This window comes from Brachionichthys hirsutus, chromosome 4 (genome assembly GCF_040956055.1).
Source record: "Brachionichthys hirsutus isolate HB-005 chromosome 4, CSIRO-AGI_Bhir_v1, whole genome shotgun sequence".
Taxonomy (NCBI): domain Eukaryota; kingdom Metazoa; phylum Chordata; class Actinopteri; order Lophiiformes; family Brachionichthyidae; genus Brachionichthys; species Brachionichthys hirsutus.
In genome coordinates this window covers 8,768,576-8,786,346 of record NC_090900.1, presented here as the reverse complement: position 1 = coordinate 8,786,346, position 17,771 = coordinate 8,768,576, and the positions used below count along the sequence as shown (strand labels likewise).

Genomic DNA, 17,771 nt, shown 5'->3' with positions numbered 1-17,771 from the left:
AGAAGGCGCGTTAAATTGGTATTCAAGTGTTTGCTGGATAGTCAATTTGACAATGATGGCACAACCCAGTAGCAGCTGATAAGGTGGAGAGCGTCAAAGACTTTTGGCTTGTTTTCTTATCATGGCATCCTTTTTACTGCCCCTCCCTCCGCACGCACACACAAACTCTTTGTGGAGACTAAAGGTGCAACTTTTGCACAGTTTGTGAACCTACTACAAGGCTGTTATGTGACATCTGACATCCAGGACTACGAGTCGAGTGCGGTTAATTTCTACAAAATGCCCTTCGTGCCTCAATGTCTTTTGTTAAACAGCTGCTTTTACATCACATTTAGTTTTCCAAATACCTGGCAAAACGTAGGCGGTTCCTTTGTATGTTTTCATTCTGCATGTCTCGTATGAAACACTTGTGTGTGTTGCAGATTTTAACAGTAGTCTTGATTTTCAACTTTTTAAATCTTAACTGTCTGAAGAATTGTCTGTAATAAACAGTTGTCTTTAAATTTGAATGTTTTTATAAGGCAGGTTGTTAATTTTATGCAACATAGAACATCTTACATTTAGTCTGTATGAAGACGACATCATCTCAATCCAGGGAGGCAAACCCCTAATAACATTTATCATCATCTTTTTATTCTATTCTGATAATTTCTAGACTTTAGATAAAAATATCTAGATAATATCTAGATATTTATATCTAGAAGTCTAGAAATTCAAATTAGATTTGCAATGATTACCTTTTCCATTTTACTGATTATTTTCTCAAGCATTTGATGTATAAAATCTAGCATTGTGAAGTACAGTCTCAAAACTTGGGACACAAAAATTGTGACGCAGAACATGCAAATTAGCTTTGCCTCAAATTCCTAACCAACACCAAAAAAAAAGAAGGGTCAAAGTGAACAATTAAAATAAGTTAATTTGTTGTTTAGAATTCCTCACCTTAAATGTCAGATTACTCAACAGCAAACTTGAAAACGTCTACTATATTTTCATTTAAATATTTTAAAACAAATAATAGAATCTTAAAATGAATTCTAAAGTTCACAGGTCACCAGTGAAGTGAGGCCAGAATAGGAGTTATGCGATCCCTTTTATGCATTTCGGCTAAAAGACGAGCAGCAGGATTTTGAATCAACTGGAGGCGTGGAAGGAGAACTGGCTGATTCCAGAATAAAACACACTGTAGTAATCCAGCCAATAACAAAAACAAATCTAAATTCTCTGCACTTTCTGGATAGATTTGGATTTCAAATCAGTATTTACGGTAGTTTGTGAGCTTCTTGGCATCAATGTCTATAAAATGCCGTTTCAATCACATTTAACTTTCAAGGCAAAGAAAACATTTGCTGAACAGACATGACATGTTGACTCTTTATTTTTCAAACCATCTCTCGACAAAACAATGGATTTTTTAATCACCCATGTATGAATTTCATTTTCACTGACATCCTGCCAGCAGTTCGAACATTAATTACTGTATTTTCATTTTGTAAAACTATAAAAATTTTCAGAACATATATACACAAATATAAAAGTCCCTACAAAAAAAGCAACATTTATTTTCAGGTGGGGGGGATGAAAACAACCAGCCCTGCTCGCTGTTTGCACGCACGCACACACACACACACACACACACACACACCTCTTTTAGCAACATGAACTCGAACTCAAGCCTCCATTCTCATTCTGCTGCTGATCACCAAGCTGCTCCACTCCAGAAACGGGGGTCGAGTGCCTTCTCGTTTTAAATGAAGGGAACTTTTATAGCGCTTTTTCACATTTTGCAGCGCCCAAAGCACTTTACCATTTTGGCCTCACATTCACCCGTTCACAGGCTCACTCACACTCCAGTGGGCGACTGCTGCCATGCAAGGCGCTGCCAAACCCACTGGGAGCAATTTGTGGGGTTCGGTATCATACCAAAGGACACTTCGACATGTGGACAGCCAGGGCTGGGATTCAAACCACTGACTTACCGATCACTGGGCGACCCGCAAGTCCTCGGGGTCAAACTACTGTTTCAGTCACAATCGACACTCAGCAGGGAAAGCATCCCAGTTTATCTTTTGAACACTAACAGGGCAACAAGATGAAAAAATGGCTTCTGTTGAGAAGAGTTCTGCACGTTGGGGCTCTGCCGTCTAAAACTCCTTACTGTCCCTGAACAGGTCGATGCTCAATGCAAGCTCCTTGAAAGACGGACGCGAACAGGGGTCAATGTCCCAGCACTCCTCCATGATCTCATTTATCTGAGGGGAAAAGTAGGAAGAAAGATGAATACCTGTCAAGAATAATGGAAAAATACATTTACATTCGTTTCAAAACAAATCAATAAGACTTGCATATAAAAATAGACTGCCTGTGTGCTTGTGGTTCCATGTAAAGTAATACTTTGGCATACGAGTGTTCCGAGATACGAGCAAGCCTGCTAGGAATATTTTGCTTCGAGACGCGAGCCTAAATTTGAGATAGGAGCAACTTCCAGATGTCTCGTCTCCTGTGTTGTGTTTCCGTTATTTAGGCTGTATCTGGGAGTATTCCTTATAAGTGATGGGTCCAAAGCAAGCGAGCAAGGTACAAGAAAAGTTGCTCACACAGGTATATGTGAGCATACCTGTGTCCATTTATTTCAATTGCAAAACTTTGTTTTTAAAGTAGCAAATAGACAAAAAACAATGTGTTATCATGGATTTACAACTTGAATCCCACCTCATCAGAAATATAAGTGTAGTCTCTTACCTCTGTGGGACACCCCAGAGGCTGAGGCAGCCTGCTTCCAGATTTGAGGAGCTCAATGAGGTGATAGACGATCAACTGCCCCTGCTTGTCGTGCCCCATCATTGACATAAAAACCTGAATGGGGGAAAGGATGACAGCCATGAACAAACTTGGTCTACAGACAATAGAGATCCATGCAGATGATAAAAATGTCAAACAAAACAGGTAAATTTAGACCATTTAAAGTCCTCAGCAAACTGACAAACAGAATGACAGAATTCATCTGGTAACTGAAAAAAAAAAGCACACAGCATTCAAGTAACAGCCATAATCACACCCCGATTAGCCAAGAGCGACGTGCATTGAGCTCCTCTGTCTTTGCTTAAAAGCATGTCTACATGATTTTAAACAGGTGACCCGAGTAGCATTCCAATCAACTAAAGAGGAATTTTGACATTCAGGAAAGTAAGTAGAGAGGAACCTCGGTTCTCGAACAACTCTGTCTTCGAACTGTATGACAGAATTAATTATTTTCGAGAACTGAGGTTCCACTGTATTAACAAGTACCAAATAACAGAAGAGTTACAAATCCAAATCTCCAAATTATTTTAAAAGAAAACACTAAAAAAATATCTTCCAAATGAAAGCAGAAAATCTGTGTAATTGACCGGCGAGTCAAAAAATTCATTTTGGACAGTTTGTCAATTCTCAGTTAATTCCTATGACAACTCTAAAAACACTCAAATAATTCAAACTTACCGGTACATATTTTTGACACTTCATCTCAAAAGCAGGGATTACAGCTGTAACTTACTGTAGGTGGGCTACTGCTTTTGTCACTGTGGGTGAAGAGCTCATAAAGCACCACTCCAAAGCTCCAGACATCTGATGCCACAGAAAACCTGCTCTCCGTTAAAGACTCAGGGGCATACCTAGAGGACAGAGCACACGACGGCTGTCAGTTGTGCTCTGCTCCGATCTCCTATGAAAGAAGTTGAGCCCGTAAACTAACTCTTCCCAGTATCATGGGGAGGGCGGGGACAAAAAACAAACACACACTAGAAGTTAAAAAACAGAATTCTCACCAGAATATGGGACTCTCTCCTGGCTCTTTGACCATGTAGTACTCCTTGTCCTGAGGCAGAACCTTGGTGAGGCCGAAATCTCCGATCTTTACCCTCATCTCGCTCTCCACAAGGATATTTCGCGTTGCCAGGTCTCTGTGGATATACCGCTTACTTGACAGGTACTCCATACCCTACGACGGCAGAGACAGGAACCTTGTGGCTGCAGCTCCGAATATCACGTGACAAAACGGAACAAATAAACAAAGTACCTTGCAGATCTGTGAAGTGTAATGCACAAGCTTCTTGTGGTCAATCCTCTCCTTGTTCTTCATGAGGTAATCTCGCAGACTTCCGAAGGGAAGATATTCCATGATGAGACGAAGATTTCTTCGTCCTGACAGAAGTAAAAGAAGAAACTGCCACCCAGAGTACGCAGCAGCAACAGATACATCACGTGTGCTCCCCCGATCTACTCCCGAGTCTGGTCATTCATTCAGAATGTATTCACCACAGCTTGTTTTTCAAAAAATAAGGACTGATTCAACCAAATTGAAAAAAAAATATAGAATTGAGAGGCAGCCGGTTACAGAAGCTCCCATTGCGTTTCCTTGTTGGATTGAGCGAGTGATGCTGGAGAGGCTGGTCCTGGGACACTGCAGACAACAGGTGAGACGTCTGGGTGAGCCATCGCCTACCTGCTGCAGCAATCTCACTCTCATTTGATTTGAAGCAGCTGCACTGTGTGGCATTCAACTCCATCCAGCTATTGCTACTCTGTAAGAAGCTGTGAGTGATGGGGGGGGGGGGGGGGGGTCGACATGCACACCACACCTCCTGGATTACTGACTACCTGAAAGACAGTTTCTCTGACTGTCTGTCTGAGGTTGTGGAGAGTACAGGAGCTCTGACTGTTGACTGCTGCTGAGACAGGCTGCAGCACGACCCGGTAACGGACAAAGCGGTTCGGCAAATGAATGAATGAATGAATGGCTGGTTTTATGGTTAGTAGTGTTATAGTAAATCAATAGCGTTGTATTGAAATTTAATGTGAACATCAACTCTGTTAGTAATATCCTCGCCAAAGAGGAAAGCTTTTTGGTTCTAGAGGAAAGAGAAAGGTCAAAGGTCAACTCCACCTGCACTGTAGCAAACGCCTTTATACTTGACAATGTTCTCGTGCTGCAGAGATTTCAGGATCTCAATCTCTCGCTCAAAGTCTCGCATGTGTTCCGCAGTGCTGTGCTGGAGTTTCTTCACGGCCACGACCTCGCCAGTGTTGTCCTGAAGTGGATCATAGCGACACATCTCCACGCTGCCAAAGTTCCCCTTAAAGGAAAGATTAAAGGAAGTCAGCGCCCCCCCCCTCTTTCAACCACAGTTTCCACAAAGTGTACCAACAGTTACGTGTGAGCTTCAATGCAAGTCCTAAGTAAATTAATCATCAATCTTTTCTCACAGGCAAGCAGAAAGCATTGCTGAATTATGAAATAAGTTGTAGTGGAGAAAGATTTGGTGGATTACTGCTACTATGTCAGCAAATTATAGCGGACATGAGTTGCAGAGAAAGTTAGATCTCAGTGTTTTCCTCTTTGACTATCCGATCACAATATATATTAACATGTCACTTAGTATCGTTATGGAGAATATTGTCCAATTTTAATGCAACACTTTTGTAAAAATAACATGTTTTTAAATTTTGGTTTTGTGCTAGAAAATCTAAATTCAGATCAGTTCCACCAGAATCACTGAATCATGAGGAAAGAAATATAAAATGTAACAAACTCCAAACAAACAAAAAACAGGAAAGGGAGTCTGATCTTAATAACATAGACCAGCTTTGTAAAGCATCGTTTGCACTCTTATACGCACCTTGCCCAGCTGCTGCAGGAATATAAGGTGTCTTTCTTCAAACTGTGCCGGCTCCTGACTCTCAAACCCCCCGGATGACCAGCCAGCAGCCACCGTCCTGTTTGGCAGAATGTCACTGTCCACAATCAACTCGTAGTCTGGGGACAGACGGAACAATGCTAATGCTAATCAAACAGAGTAAGAGACAGTGCGGACAAAAGTAAATCCACATTTACAGAGAATCAGACAAGCTGAACTTCATATTGTATTTCAATTTCATTTGTCCTGATACTGAGCTTATTATGATTCGGAGAAAGAATTTAAGAAAGACCTTAACACATAAAGATGAAACTGATCTTGTATTTTTAATACAACTTTCAAAGTAAAATGCAGATGAATTCCTTCCAAACAGCTCAAACTGCATGTCTCACCTCGTTCACTGCAGCAGCTAAGGATGTCTAATTAAATTATTATTTGTCAGGGACCTGTTGCTGAAGACTCCATAATTAACGTGCTTGCCTGGAGTTGTTTTACATGCTACACCCACAAGTTTGTAGTTTCCACAACGCGCATTCGGCATCTTAGAGTTACACAAACCTGGTGTGAAGAGGCTGTGAAGGTCACGAATAACAGCACGAAAGGTGGGTCTGAACATGGGTTCATAGTCCATGCAGCTGGTGATCAGATTAGCCAGTTCGGTCCATTTTGGTGCAGGAAGCTGGTGATGGTCGTCATAGAAAAGTTTTTTCTGTAAAACAAATGTACAGGTTAGTGTATTGCAACTTGACCAAACCCTCTGTACATGCAGATATATTGTATGATGCAAAGTATTAAAGTGTATTGTTGGGGAGTAAGACATCAAAGGGTCTTCTTAATTTTTCCACCAAAGTAAAAAGTATTTTATAATGTAAGAATGCAGAACAGAAGTTACTTCGTTCCCCTTTTCACAACTGATATGGTTGTGAAATATGCTAAGCTGTACATTGGGTATTTAAACTGTTAATGGAGGATAATGACAATAGATATATCTGACTGGACACATTGTATTACAATACAACAAGATGGGTTACACATGCATTTCCAAGACTCCATGAAATCCTCAACTCTGCAACCTTCAAAACGCTATCCATCAAAACTAAAATGAAAACTCTCATACCATCACATACATAAATTTGCTAGCTTCCAGTATCTATTCTACCTTCCTCTATTATATATTTAATGCCATACAACCAGCCCTACCTTGTCATTATCCAATGTTGCCAACGGTTTCTCCCCACCACTGCAGATTTCCCATAGCGTGGTGCCAAAACTCCACTTGTCTGCAGCCAAGCTCAGGGAAGCAGGATCCCTGACACATTCGGGAGGCACCCAAGGGATCCTCTCAATAAGGACTGATCACAAACATTTAAATCACCGCTGTTAATGTACTATCCATTTTAAGTTGAAACATTGTACAGTAATACCTTGAGATACAAGTATAATCTGTTGCTGGACCAAATCAACTCGAATGTCAAATACATTTTCCCATATAAAATAACTGAAAATGTAATCCGTTCCGTCCGTCGAAAAACACTCAAATCAACGTTAATAATTAAAAACATTTTAATTGCTATAGCGACGCATACAAACACACGCACACAAAAGTATATAATAAATGACATACAACATTACTGTAATATAAAATGTGGTTTTATTATGAGTTTTAGATTCAGCGCTAGCATTCCGCTAACAGCGGTGAGCAGTGCGAGGAGGAGGAGGGATGAGGAGGGAGGGAGAGGACGAGGAGGGAGTTGAACGGTATGTAGACAATTTATACCATAATTGTACCTTAGATAAACATAGACCTAAGAGTTACGCCTTTGGAAGGCTTTGTGTTCTTGATACCGGTACATCCTTCTGTTTGAGGATCGTACACATCGTCGGTGTACTCCGCTCGTACTGGCGTGCCAGATCACTAACGCAGACGCCACGGTCACGTTGATCGATAATGTCTTGCTTCATCTCCATCCCGCGTCTTTTCTCGTCACTTCCGTCCTTACCACTCGCTTTCTTTGGACCCGTCACTTATAATCAATTACTCAAAGGTACACCCAAAATCACGTGAATAATGGAAACACAACGCGGGAGACGTGTAGGAGAGAACAGATGGTGGTGAATACCTGAACGGAACGAGTGAAGCGCGCTCGGCCATTTAGGGCCAGCATCTGGAAGCTGCTCGAGACTCAAAGCTAAATTTTGCTTGCAACTTTTGCGAGTGTCTTGGAACACTCATATGTCGAGGTATTACTGTACTTTGGAGGCAGAATGTTATACTACTAATTTGACATGGATTTTCTTTTAACCAAAAATCATCTAATAATAGACTAAGCCACTGCCTATCATTGCAGTCCCATCCTTGTTCAAAGCTGATTCAAGCATTGTGTGACAGTTAGGCTGAGGCAAACTTACTTTCTATGGGCAGGATGGTGACGCTGATGCCTGGGTCACTCAGCTTGATGAACGGGGGGTTCCCAGCCCTCCGGTCATCCTCTCTGATTAGGAGAATGTTTTTAGCACAGACATTTCCATGGACAAGATGCTTTTCTTCCTGCATGTTAAAAAAAGGAGATTGAGCAGTCATAAACACACAGGAATTATATAAACATGAATATGTGCTCCTGCAGCAGCTACAAGTATGACAAGCAAATAAATACACAGATTAATGTCCATCAATGATTTGTCTTTAAGCCTCACACTACACATGCTTTCTTACCAAGAAGTTCATGGCCAAGGCCAGCTGCTTAGCCACCTCCAGCTTCCACAAGATGTTGATTGAGAACTTGTTTTTCTTTAAGTAGGTGTCTAATGAACCGAACTTCACGTATTCCTGGACCATGATATCTGAAAGAAAGCATTTTATTGCTTAGATCAGCATTTAAGAAACTTTGTGATTGTTATCCAGTTATATCATACATTATATCAATTTACTGCCATCCTACGTAAAGGACGTTACGACTATACTGAGGTTACTCGCATAAAAAAAAAAAACATCCCCAGAAACTGTACATCAAATAAATCAGTATGGGAAATGTCCCCAAATCTTTTGGTTCCCTTTGATACGCCGTGTACGAACTGACCAATCTTTCAATCCTACCGAGAATTAGCGCACCATGGCTGTGGTTTAATCATTGCTCTGAAGCTTAATAGAAACAGGTAAAGATAGAAAGACAGACTCTTGACATCAATATAATATAATGACAAGCATTTTTCAAACACCCCACTTCCACATCAATGCCTATTGGATGAATATGTTTTCAGCGTCAAAATTTGAGGAGTGCGTAAGGTGGACTTACTTTCTTCTCCGCAGACACACACACCATAGTTGAGGATCAGATGTTTATGGGACAACTGGCTCATCATGCTGGCCGCTTCGAAGAAAGACTACAGGAAGACGGAGACGACAGAACCAAATGATTCATTGGTTCATGATAGACACAATTAACCGAGTTCTTGTCTGGAGCAAAAACAACATTTTTATTCAAGTCTAAATACGACAGTAAAGTGTTAAAACATCCATTCATAATGTATTACTGAAGTGGTGGTGAGGAAAACCAAAACCTGTAGCTTTATGCAGCAACATACTAAAAATGAACATCTTTCAGAGGGACAGTCCCAACACACAAATAAAAGCAGTCAGGTGCCACTAGTGAAGGTTTTAGGCAGCTGCTGGGTTAATAAGGCAGCAGTTGTCATTTGTCCAATCGCCACAGCAATGTCAGCCTTTATCACATCATAAGATTCATTCATTTAATTCCACTTTTTTTTTGGAATAGCAGAATTGTGGTTGGAAAAACAAAACAAATCCAGAGTCCCTTCAGAACAACCTTTTTGCACAGCTTTAACTCTACAGACCTCAGAATAATTCCTGTGGACCTGGTCCAGGACTTTCATGACCACTTCAGTCTGGTGCACTAGTCCATAGTCTCCCACCTCCTTGCGGACCCCTTTATAGATCTTGGTAAATGTCCCTTGACCCAGACTCTCCATCTGGAAGAAAGGCAATTAATGATGACTTGATTCTAAAACTATGAACACATTCCATCCTGGAAAGATGAGGAGATATGATAGTTCTGAAACATCGAGTTGACAATCAAGCAACAAGCTTACAAATTCAAGATCTTCTTTCTTGATCTTGTGAAACACCATTTGACTGATGTGTCGATGTAGTGATGGAGATATTGGCACTTCAGGGCCCTTGTTGCTCCTGCACACGAGGAGGCAGTACTTTTCTGTTGGTGCAGAGAAAGACAGACAGACAAACGGAGGTAAATATGAAACACTGGCCTACACAACTCTTCATGTGTGCAAATGGAGAGGAGATTTCAAAACTTGAATTCAGGCCGCCGTGTTTCAAATCTCAATTCACTTTTATCAATTGATAAATCAGGATCTAATTTTTTTCCCTCTCAGCATCATAAATGTTACAATTCACATAGGCAACATATAAACAGTTTAATTGTCCTGTCACTCATCTCGCTGCACATAAAAGATTTGCACACACACATTTTAAGAACATATATGTACTAGTCTCAAACGTAATAAAACCAGAGATTGTTAGTTTTACCTTTGGATTTAGGTGGACAGCACTTGCTGAATTGAAAAATGACACTGTCAGAGCGCACTTTTTCTTTTTGGTAGCAGCTGAGTAGTTCTTGCAAGCTGCTGAAGTTTCTTTTGGTTCCACTGAGGTTAAAGTCCTCACTAGCAGACCTGGTTATCAGGCAGTGCTTGTATTCTACAGCATCATACATCTGAAAGTCGTAAAGAGGAGGGCAGGCGGTGGAAATTCAATGCAATTTCAGTTTCACTGATGGAAGTAAATACTGCAATCACACCAAGTCTGCTTTTGGGTACGACTCCTGCTTAGTGGTAAAACTATACAGTTATACCTCGACATACGAGCGCTTTGCCATACGAGTAGTCCGAGACAAGAGCAAACCTGCGAGCAATATTTAGCTTTGAGACACGAGCATGAATTTGAGATATGAGCAGCTTCCAGATTCTGGCGCTAAATGGCCGAGCGCTCCGAGCGCGCTTCACTCATTAGTTCAGGTATTCACCACCTTACATACTCGTCTCCTGCATGTCTCCCGTGTCGGGTCTCCATTATTCACGTGATTTTGGCTGTACCTTTGAGTATTCCTCGTAAGTGATGGGTCCAAATAAAGCGATTGGTAAGGATGGCAGTGACGAGAAAAGACGCGTGACAAGTGTTACGGCCCCCAGTGTGGCCTGTATTCTGTGGGTGTGTTTTTCTGCATGCAAGTTGCAGGTTGTTGGAGCTTTCTCCCGAATGTCTCCAGTGGGAGGGGGGTCTGGACCACTGCTGGCCTACTGATGGGTTTTGCCTGGCCTCGATTAAATTGTTTTCAGGTATTTTATATGGGGAATATTGATTCGACATCGGAGTGATTTTAGTTACGAGCTCGGCCCAGGAACAAATTATACTTGTATGCCAAGGTATTACAGTACTATGAAAACACTGGTGTGAAATAAACTTTGGTACAGATAATGTGCTTTTAATAAGCAACTGGAAAAAAAAAATTGGCCCTCTTTCTTTCTTTCATTTTCTATCTGAAAAATTCCACCACCAAAGCAAGTGTTACTCACCTCGACAGGGAAAGTAAGAAAATATTTGTTGAAGTCTTTAGGGCCACATCTCAGAATGTATAATCCTTGCTTGTTTCCAGATTTCTGAAGCCGACTAATGGCAAACTCAATTCTGAAATAAAAAAATAGGACATGCAGGCTCGTCACAGGTTATTTATCTGTATCTCAGCAGAGAAATACAGTTTCTATGGAAAGGGACCTAAAAGGAGGGCTCATGTTCAATATTTCTAATGTAAAATTGTTTTTTAAACTAATAAAAGTGCATAAAGAGATGCCTGGTGCAGTTCAGATGAAATCAAAGTGAAAGACACAGGCATGTGAATATGTGAGATAACAAATACAATGTGCAGCAGTTTCAAAGGGCTGTTATTCTGTCAGATGTGATGGAGTGAAGGCATCACAAATTTGCTTGCCCCCAAACAGTTTTTTTGCATTGTTTTAGGATTAGGGTACATTGACGCATTTTAGGATGGAATAATTATTTTCCTATTTAGTCAAATGCATTTATTTATTTATTTTTAAAGAAAATGGCAGCTCTTACTAATGCTGATAGAAAGAGATCTTCTTCACTTACGAGATGGGACCATGGCAATGGGAAGCAATGGCCTCCACAAGCCGAGGAGGAGCTACCTCTTTACAAAGGTAGTGATGCGCATCCGTAGTCAGCCGATAGTAGCCATCAATCAGGGACACAAAAGACTCGGCTTCAGCCAGGGTGGGAAACTCCAGCTCCTGAAACACGTGAAAAAACACTGTTAGATATAATACCCATGCTTCCAGTGTCCTTCACTACTCACTGAGCTGTGCATTGCATTTCTCTTGTTGTATAGGTAAATAGAACAATCCAATGTTTCTACAACTGCTGAATTTTAAAGGAGACATATTGGGAAAAACTCACTTTTCCCATGTTTCTACACGACTATTATCGTGGTTTGGGGTCATCAACAACCCAGAAACGGCTAAATATACCATCCAGTGAATCCTGCGTAGTTCTGTAATCAAGTACCGAAACGCGTTTGGCAGAAATCTTTGCCCCTGTGATGTCACAGAGGGGGAACGTGCACAAGATTCATTCATTAACTTAGTTTCGTTTTCATTTTCAGAGGCTTTTCTGACAGAGCGGCTTGATACAGAAAAGAGGGACACAGATATTTCACATAAGTGTCTGGGAACCGCGTTAACTTGTGGAAAAAGAGTATAATATGTGATCTTCATATTGCTCCTTAAGGAACATGTTCAAAATAGTGGTTTGTTTGCCTGCTTACAGAGTAAATAAAGTTAAAAAGTTACCAGATTTTTGCCATCTTGTTTGCTGATGGTGACCACCCGACACTCTGTTGCTCCATCCTTACAGGCCTGTTTGATGCTGATGTCAGTGACCTCAAGAAAGTCACATAAGGTCTGCAGATCCTAGACAGTGTAAGCAAAATGTAAAAATAAGTTTTGTTTCTCCAGAGAGAGAAAAAGAACAAAGCGTTTTGCAACACTATTGTACAACCTGGTCAGCATCTTTTAATTTTTCTCGACACCACTGTATGCCACTGTCTGCAGCCACCAGGATGGAGACCTGTCCGCTGGAAGATTCCTGGACCTGGAAAGTCTCTGTGTAGAAGGTTCTCTCCAGGGACTCCATGCTGATGATGTACTTGAGCTTGAGGTCTCGAGCTGTTGTCCGACACTGACCGAACTGCTGGATGAAGCGCTTGAAGCGGAAGCGGATTCGCTTGCGGGTCAAAAAGTTGCAGTCCTGGATCCGAGCTTTCATGTCTTTTGGCAAGAAGGATTTGTAACTAGAAGTAAGCATGAGTGAAAAGTAAAAAAAAAAGGTTTCCCTCATTTGAAGAAGCCATAAGCATTTTTTGTGGAGAAGGGGATTACATTTTTGCTTGAAATTTCTCACTTGAATAATTTTAATGCTGTACCATACTCAAATAGTCACATTCTGAATTTACAGTCATCCCTCGTTTATCGCGGGAGTTACGTTCCAGGAGCCCGGCGATAGGTGGAAATACAAACACCATATTTATTTTACGTTTATTTTTACCTTTATGAACCCTCTGTTTTGCATTGTCCCCTTTCACCAGTACAATTCCCCGAGACTTCGGCCAAATGGCGCGCCTGCTTATCCATTTTTACCTTATGGTGTTATAGATGTCCAGTGGTGACAGCTGTCGCTCCTTGGCGGTTCTTGTCATATCGAGCACAGCCATACCGAGGCATTCCTCTTGAGTCTCATGGGAGTTTGGGATCGCCACCGAGCCATTGACAAAGTCGTTCCTCCACTGCACACAGAAGTGAGAGTAACACAGTCAGTTTTGGCCTCAGAGTATGTGCACAACCTTTTTCTACCAAATTTTTAGATGTACCTGAGAGTTGTTATTAAAGAAATAGTGTCAGGCTATTCTCTCTTGTTTCGTGTTTTTATTTTGTAAAGTTATTAATTTGATATGGACCCTAAAATTAACATTTGTGATGCAACATGCACAACTAACTTTTTGATTTAAATCCTGCTGAAGATTAAAAAAAAAAAAAAATGGTCGCACGGTCATTTATAAAGCAAACTTGTAATCTGTTACAGAGTTTACTTTATAGAATCCCTTGAATTTAACTACTGTACTTTCAATGCTGCATATTTATATACATCTGCTGATCAGGGCCTCATGTCAGCCTCTAGTCCTGTGACTCTATTCACTGACTGTAAATTATAATAATGGTCATGTTCATTCATTTCTTCATCCTCCGGATCTCATGTCAACAAGAGAATGCTAAAACCAGCGTGGTGAACACTCAAATTAAGCAAAACCTTGAAGTAGCTTGAACTAGCTCCATTTTAATTTATTATAGCAATATTTTAGCCTGTTTGGCCTTCTTTGTTACTGTAGTTAACCTCCACAGGAAACAAAAGTAAAAACATATAAGTAAAGCAGATATCTGCCTGAATAAAAGTATTTCTAATGGCTATGTGAAAATCAAATTGTCCTACCATACAGCAGCTGCGAAAAAACAACAACCTACCCTCTACCTCTGGCAGAACTGGATTGTAATTTTCTAACCAGTTTGCGTTATGTAGTAGCTGTGTGATGGAGCGCTCACCTGAGAGAAGAGATATGACATTACAAAATCATCAAAGACAGGGCTTTCCGACCCTTTGGTGACCCCATATCGATACGCCCGGGATGCTCCTCCGCTGTACCAGCCAGGGAAGTAGAACCTGTGTTAAATGGCAAGTGCCAAAATGCAGAAATCATGAATACATTCAAATTCTAAGCAATAAAAAGATTCCCGAGTGGGATTGATGTAGCGAAACAACTAATGTACTTTACCTTATTTTGAAAAACACATCCTCAGAGGCCAATTCGTCAACCTGAAATACGTGGTTAGGTGAAAACCACAAACGGTCGTGCTCTCTGAAGAGACCGAAAAGGCTGCAGTAAAGCGGTGATATACCTAATGCAAAGAAAGAAAAGGAAACCACATTATGTTCTCTGACATTTCACTCTGTCCATTGATGTTCTTTTAAACCGTACACGCTAGCGCTACTGTATAAACCTCATGGTGCATGATGGAAACATGATTGTTTCATGGAAACACTATTTCCTTGTCCCCGTGTACGAGTTCATTTGATGGACTATTCTTGTACAAAGTGCTCATTTATGGCCAGCTCATAATACACAACATAGTATGCAGTTTCTACATTCAACATGGGCGAACAAACGGCCAATAAAGATTGACTCAAATGTCAGCCGTGTTTGTTTTATCATCAAACACATAGCATGCGGTTCATGCAACATGCAGGCTAATGTGGACCCCCCCACTCCCTGCATGACTATGTGTATTATTTGCATCATACTTAAGTCTCTTCAATCCAAACAAACTAAAGAAAAACAAAGTAAAAAAGTTACGTTTATTGAACAAGTATAAATGTTGTAGGTTTCACTCCAGCCTCTGGATAACCACATTTTAGGACCTATGACCAGAGTTACATGAACATACATGAATGGGGGTGCATTATGGGGACCTGCAGAGCTTCAAGCACTCACTGCACGCTTTGGCTGCATCTATACACAGCTCCTCAGCCACATAGTCCCCAGGCGGGTAGCCGAGGAAGTCGGCCGTTCCTTGGTTGCTGTGGTAGAAATGAATTCTAAGAACAGCAGCAGCTGGGCTTGCTTCTGGACATTCCCGATGGGCAGTCCCATTTTGGTGCACCATGGTGCATGTGCCAGGAAGAGCATCCATAGCTGGCGGGGATTCCACCACAACGTGCAAACTTGAATAAGACAAAAGCAAAATGTCAGCAGACAGAATGATTCTAATCACGTTCAGCAAAGTATAATGAATTGAATATCATCCATGATAATGGTCACATGATCTCATCCAGCAGCAGAGAAGAGGAAATCATTGTCAGGAGATGGTATCAAATCTGTAAACCAAATTCCCCCGAAACATGGACCCACACAGAGCTTCACTGTTTAAAAACCATAGCAAAGCCTGCTTGTCGAGGTTAAAATCAATAATATTTATATTTAAATACACAATCATCTGCATATTTATATTAGGACGTTTTTTTTTTTTTTGTAATAATCAAAAGCTACTTTAATAATTTATCTAACAGGGATAAGGCAACGAGAAGCATTTCCGTTATGCAGAAACATCCAGGCTAAAGTTTGGCGTAAACATTGCGCCCACAGAAAAGTGCTAAAGAGGATTATCAACGACATTAGTTTGTCTGGCATCTTCTCAGCTTCTGAAAGGCACACGAAATATACCCAGAGGAATACTTCGAATATTAAAGAGTGGTCCTTCACGGTTAAACTGTATTTTGAAGTGTGCTGTAACACTGTTGCTATCGGTCAAGTTAAATATACAAACCGAAACGAGACCGTCAGAACGAACACGACAGGTTCGCTGCTCACGTACAGGTTTGCGGCACAAGTGCGTACTTCCCAGACGACGGCTAAAATGAACATCCAGTCAACCATAAGAGCCTTATCTGCACAATTACCTCGTCGAGGCTGTCGTTTAGCTGCAGCTCGAATAGGTGACGTTAGCCGGAATACAAACCCGCTTAGCCGCCGTGCAGACGGCATTTAAGGACTGGAACAGACGAAGCTGTCAACACATTAGCCATGAGAGTAAACACTTACTTTGGGTAGAGGAGCCAGACGTGCAGCAGCCTGGCTCGGTGCTAGCTCCCCTAGCTTGGTGCTAGCTCCCCTAGCTTGGTGCTAGCTCCCCTGGCTGGGTGCTAGCTTCCCTGGCTTGGTGCTAGCTCCCCTGGCTTGGTGCTAGCTCCCCTGGCTGGGTGCTAGCTCCCCTAGCTTGGTGCTACCTCCCCTAGCTTGGTGCTAGCTCCCCTAGCTGGGTGCTAGCTCCCCTGGCTGGGTGCTAGCTCCCCTAGCTGGGTGCTACCTCCTTAGGCCAGCGATGCAGCGAGGGCTTTGACAGCTACGCCCCGCGACGCTGCAGCTTCTTTTCTTTAAACTCAACAGCTCCCCGAACCAATGAGAAATATTTTATCGGAATAACTCCGGATATATTCGTGTCCTCATCGCACCCGCCGCTGGCTTAGCCTGCTTCACTAGCGACCTGTGGCGTTGCCCATCTCACTCCACGGGAACTTACAGCGCCGGTCTGGACGAGCTTGTAACTTCGCTGCATGACGTTTGCCAGATAGCAAAGAGTTTAATCACATTATTGTACCAGACATGTTGAAAGATCAGTCGGGCGATAGTCGCATTGTTATCGACAACGCAGTCAGCTTGTGTGTTAGTTGCGACGCAGCGGCGCGGAGGTCGGAGTCAGTCAACAGCCCAGCCTCTCACGCCATGACGATGCCGCCTTCACGGGCATCGGAAATATCAAACTTCAAAAAGAGGGAGAAAACAAATATCCCTCGTGTAACGATACAGCATTGACTGTATAGTTTTATTCGTTTCTAATTATTCTTTTTAAAATACGGAAAAAAAAGGTCCAGTTGGTCTGTATACGAATAACTGGAAGCGTCTCCTGAAAGTAGACGTGTAAATGTATTTCAGCAAATGATTTAATGTATTATATGCTTAATTCAGAGAATCCAGACAAAGTGAGCTTTGATAACATAACAATACTTTTAAAACCCAGTTGTAAAGGGATGTCTCCATTGGCAGCTCAAAATACAGGTATCCTTGTGTAACATTACTATTGCAAGATCACAAGTGGGTCATTCATTCATTCATTCATTTAATTTCCTAACTGCTTAGTCGTGGATGTGGCTGGTTTTATTTAATTTCTTTTATGATAAAAAGTTCAATTAAGTTACAAAATCTTTGTGACAACCCATTTCATATACTCATGTTTCACTGGATACGGTTCCAACTGATTGCATTAGAGGAGGGATTGAAAGTCAGGAGGAAAGACGTCCATGTAAACATTTTTGTTTGAAGCATCATTAATATCCTGAAAAGCTATCCATGAAGATCAAAACTTACTGCAAGGCAACCATTT

General features: G+C 41.4%; 1 protein-coding gene across 1 annotated transcript; it reads right to left on the bottom strand.

Annotated features, from left to right (window-relative positions):
* Nucleotides 1-1,375: 1,375 nt before the first annotated feature.
* jak2b (Janus kinase 2b) lies at nt 1,376-17,041 on the bottom strand. The gene is made up of 24 exons (XM_068738448.1): nt 16,989-17,041; nt 15,326-15,555; nt 14,609-14,732; nt 14,379-14,496; nt 13,422-13,567; nt 12,784-13,075; nt 12,576-12,695; nt 11,860-12,017; nt 11,286-11,397; nt 10,240-10,426; nt 9,783-9,904; nt 9,528-9,662; nt 8,969-9,056; nt 8,389-8,516; nt 8,085-8,223; nt 6,876-7,027; nt 6,234-6,384; nt 5,658-5,794; nt 4,925-5,114; nt 4,058-4,182; nt 3,807-3,979; nt 3,536-3,653; nt 2,743-2,856; nt 1,376-2,252 (listed from the first exon to the last, which is right to left on the bottom strand). Exons 2-24 carry the CDS (start codon nt 15,522-15,524, stop codon nt 2,145-2,147), a joined length of 3,336 nt encoding a protein of 1,111 aa, XP_068594549.1. The 5' UTR covers nt 15,525-15,555; nt 16,989-17,041; the 3' UTR covers nt 1,376-2,144.
* Between the last annotated feature and the right edge of the window lie 730 nt (nt 17,042-17,771).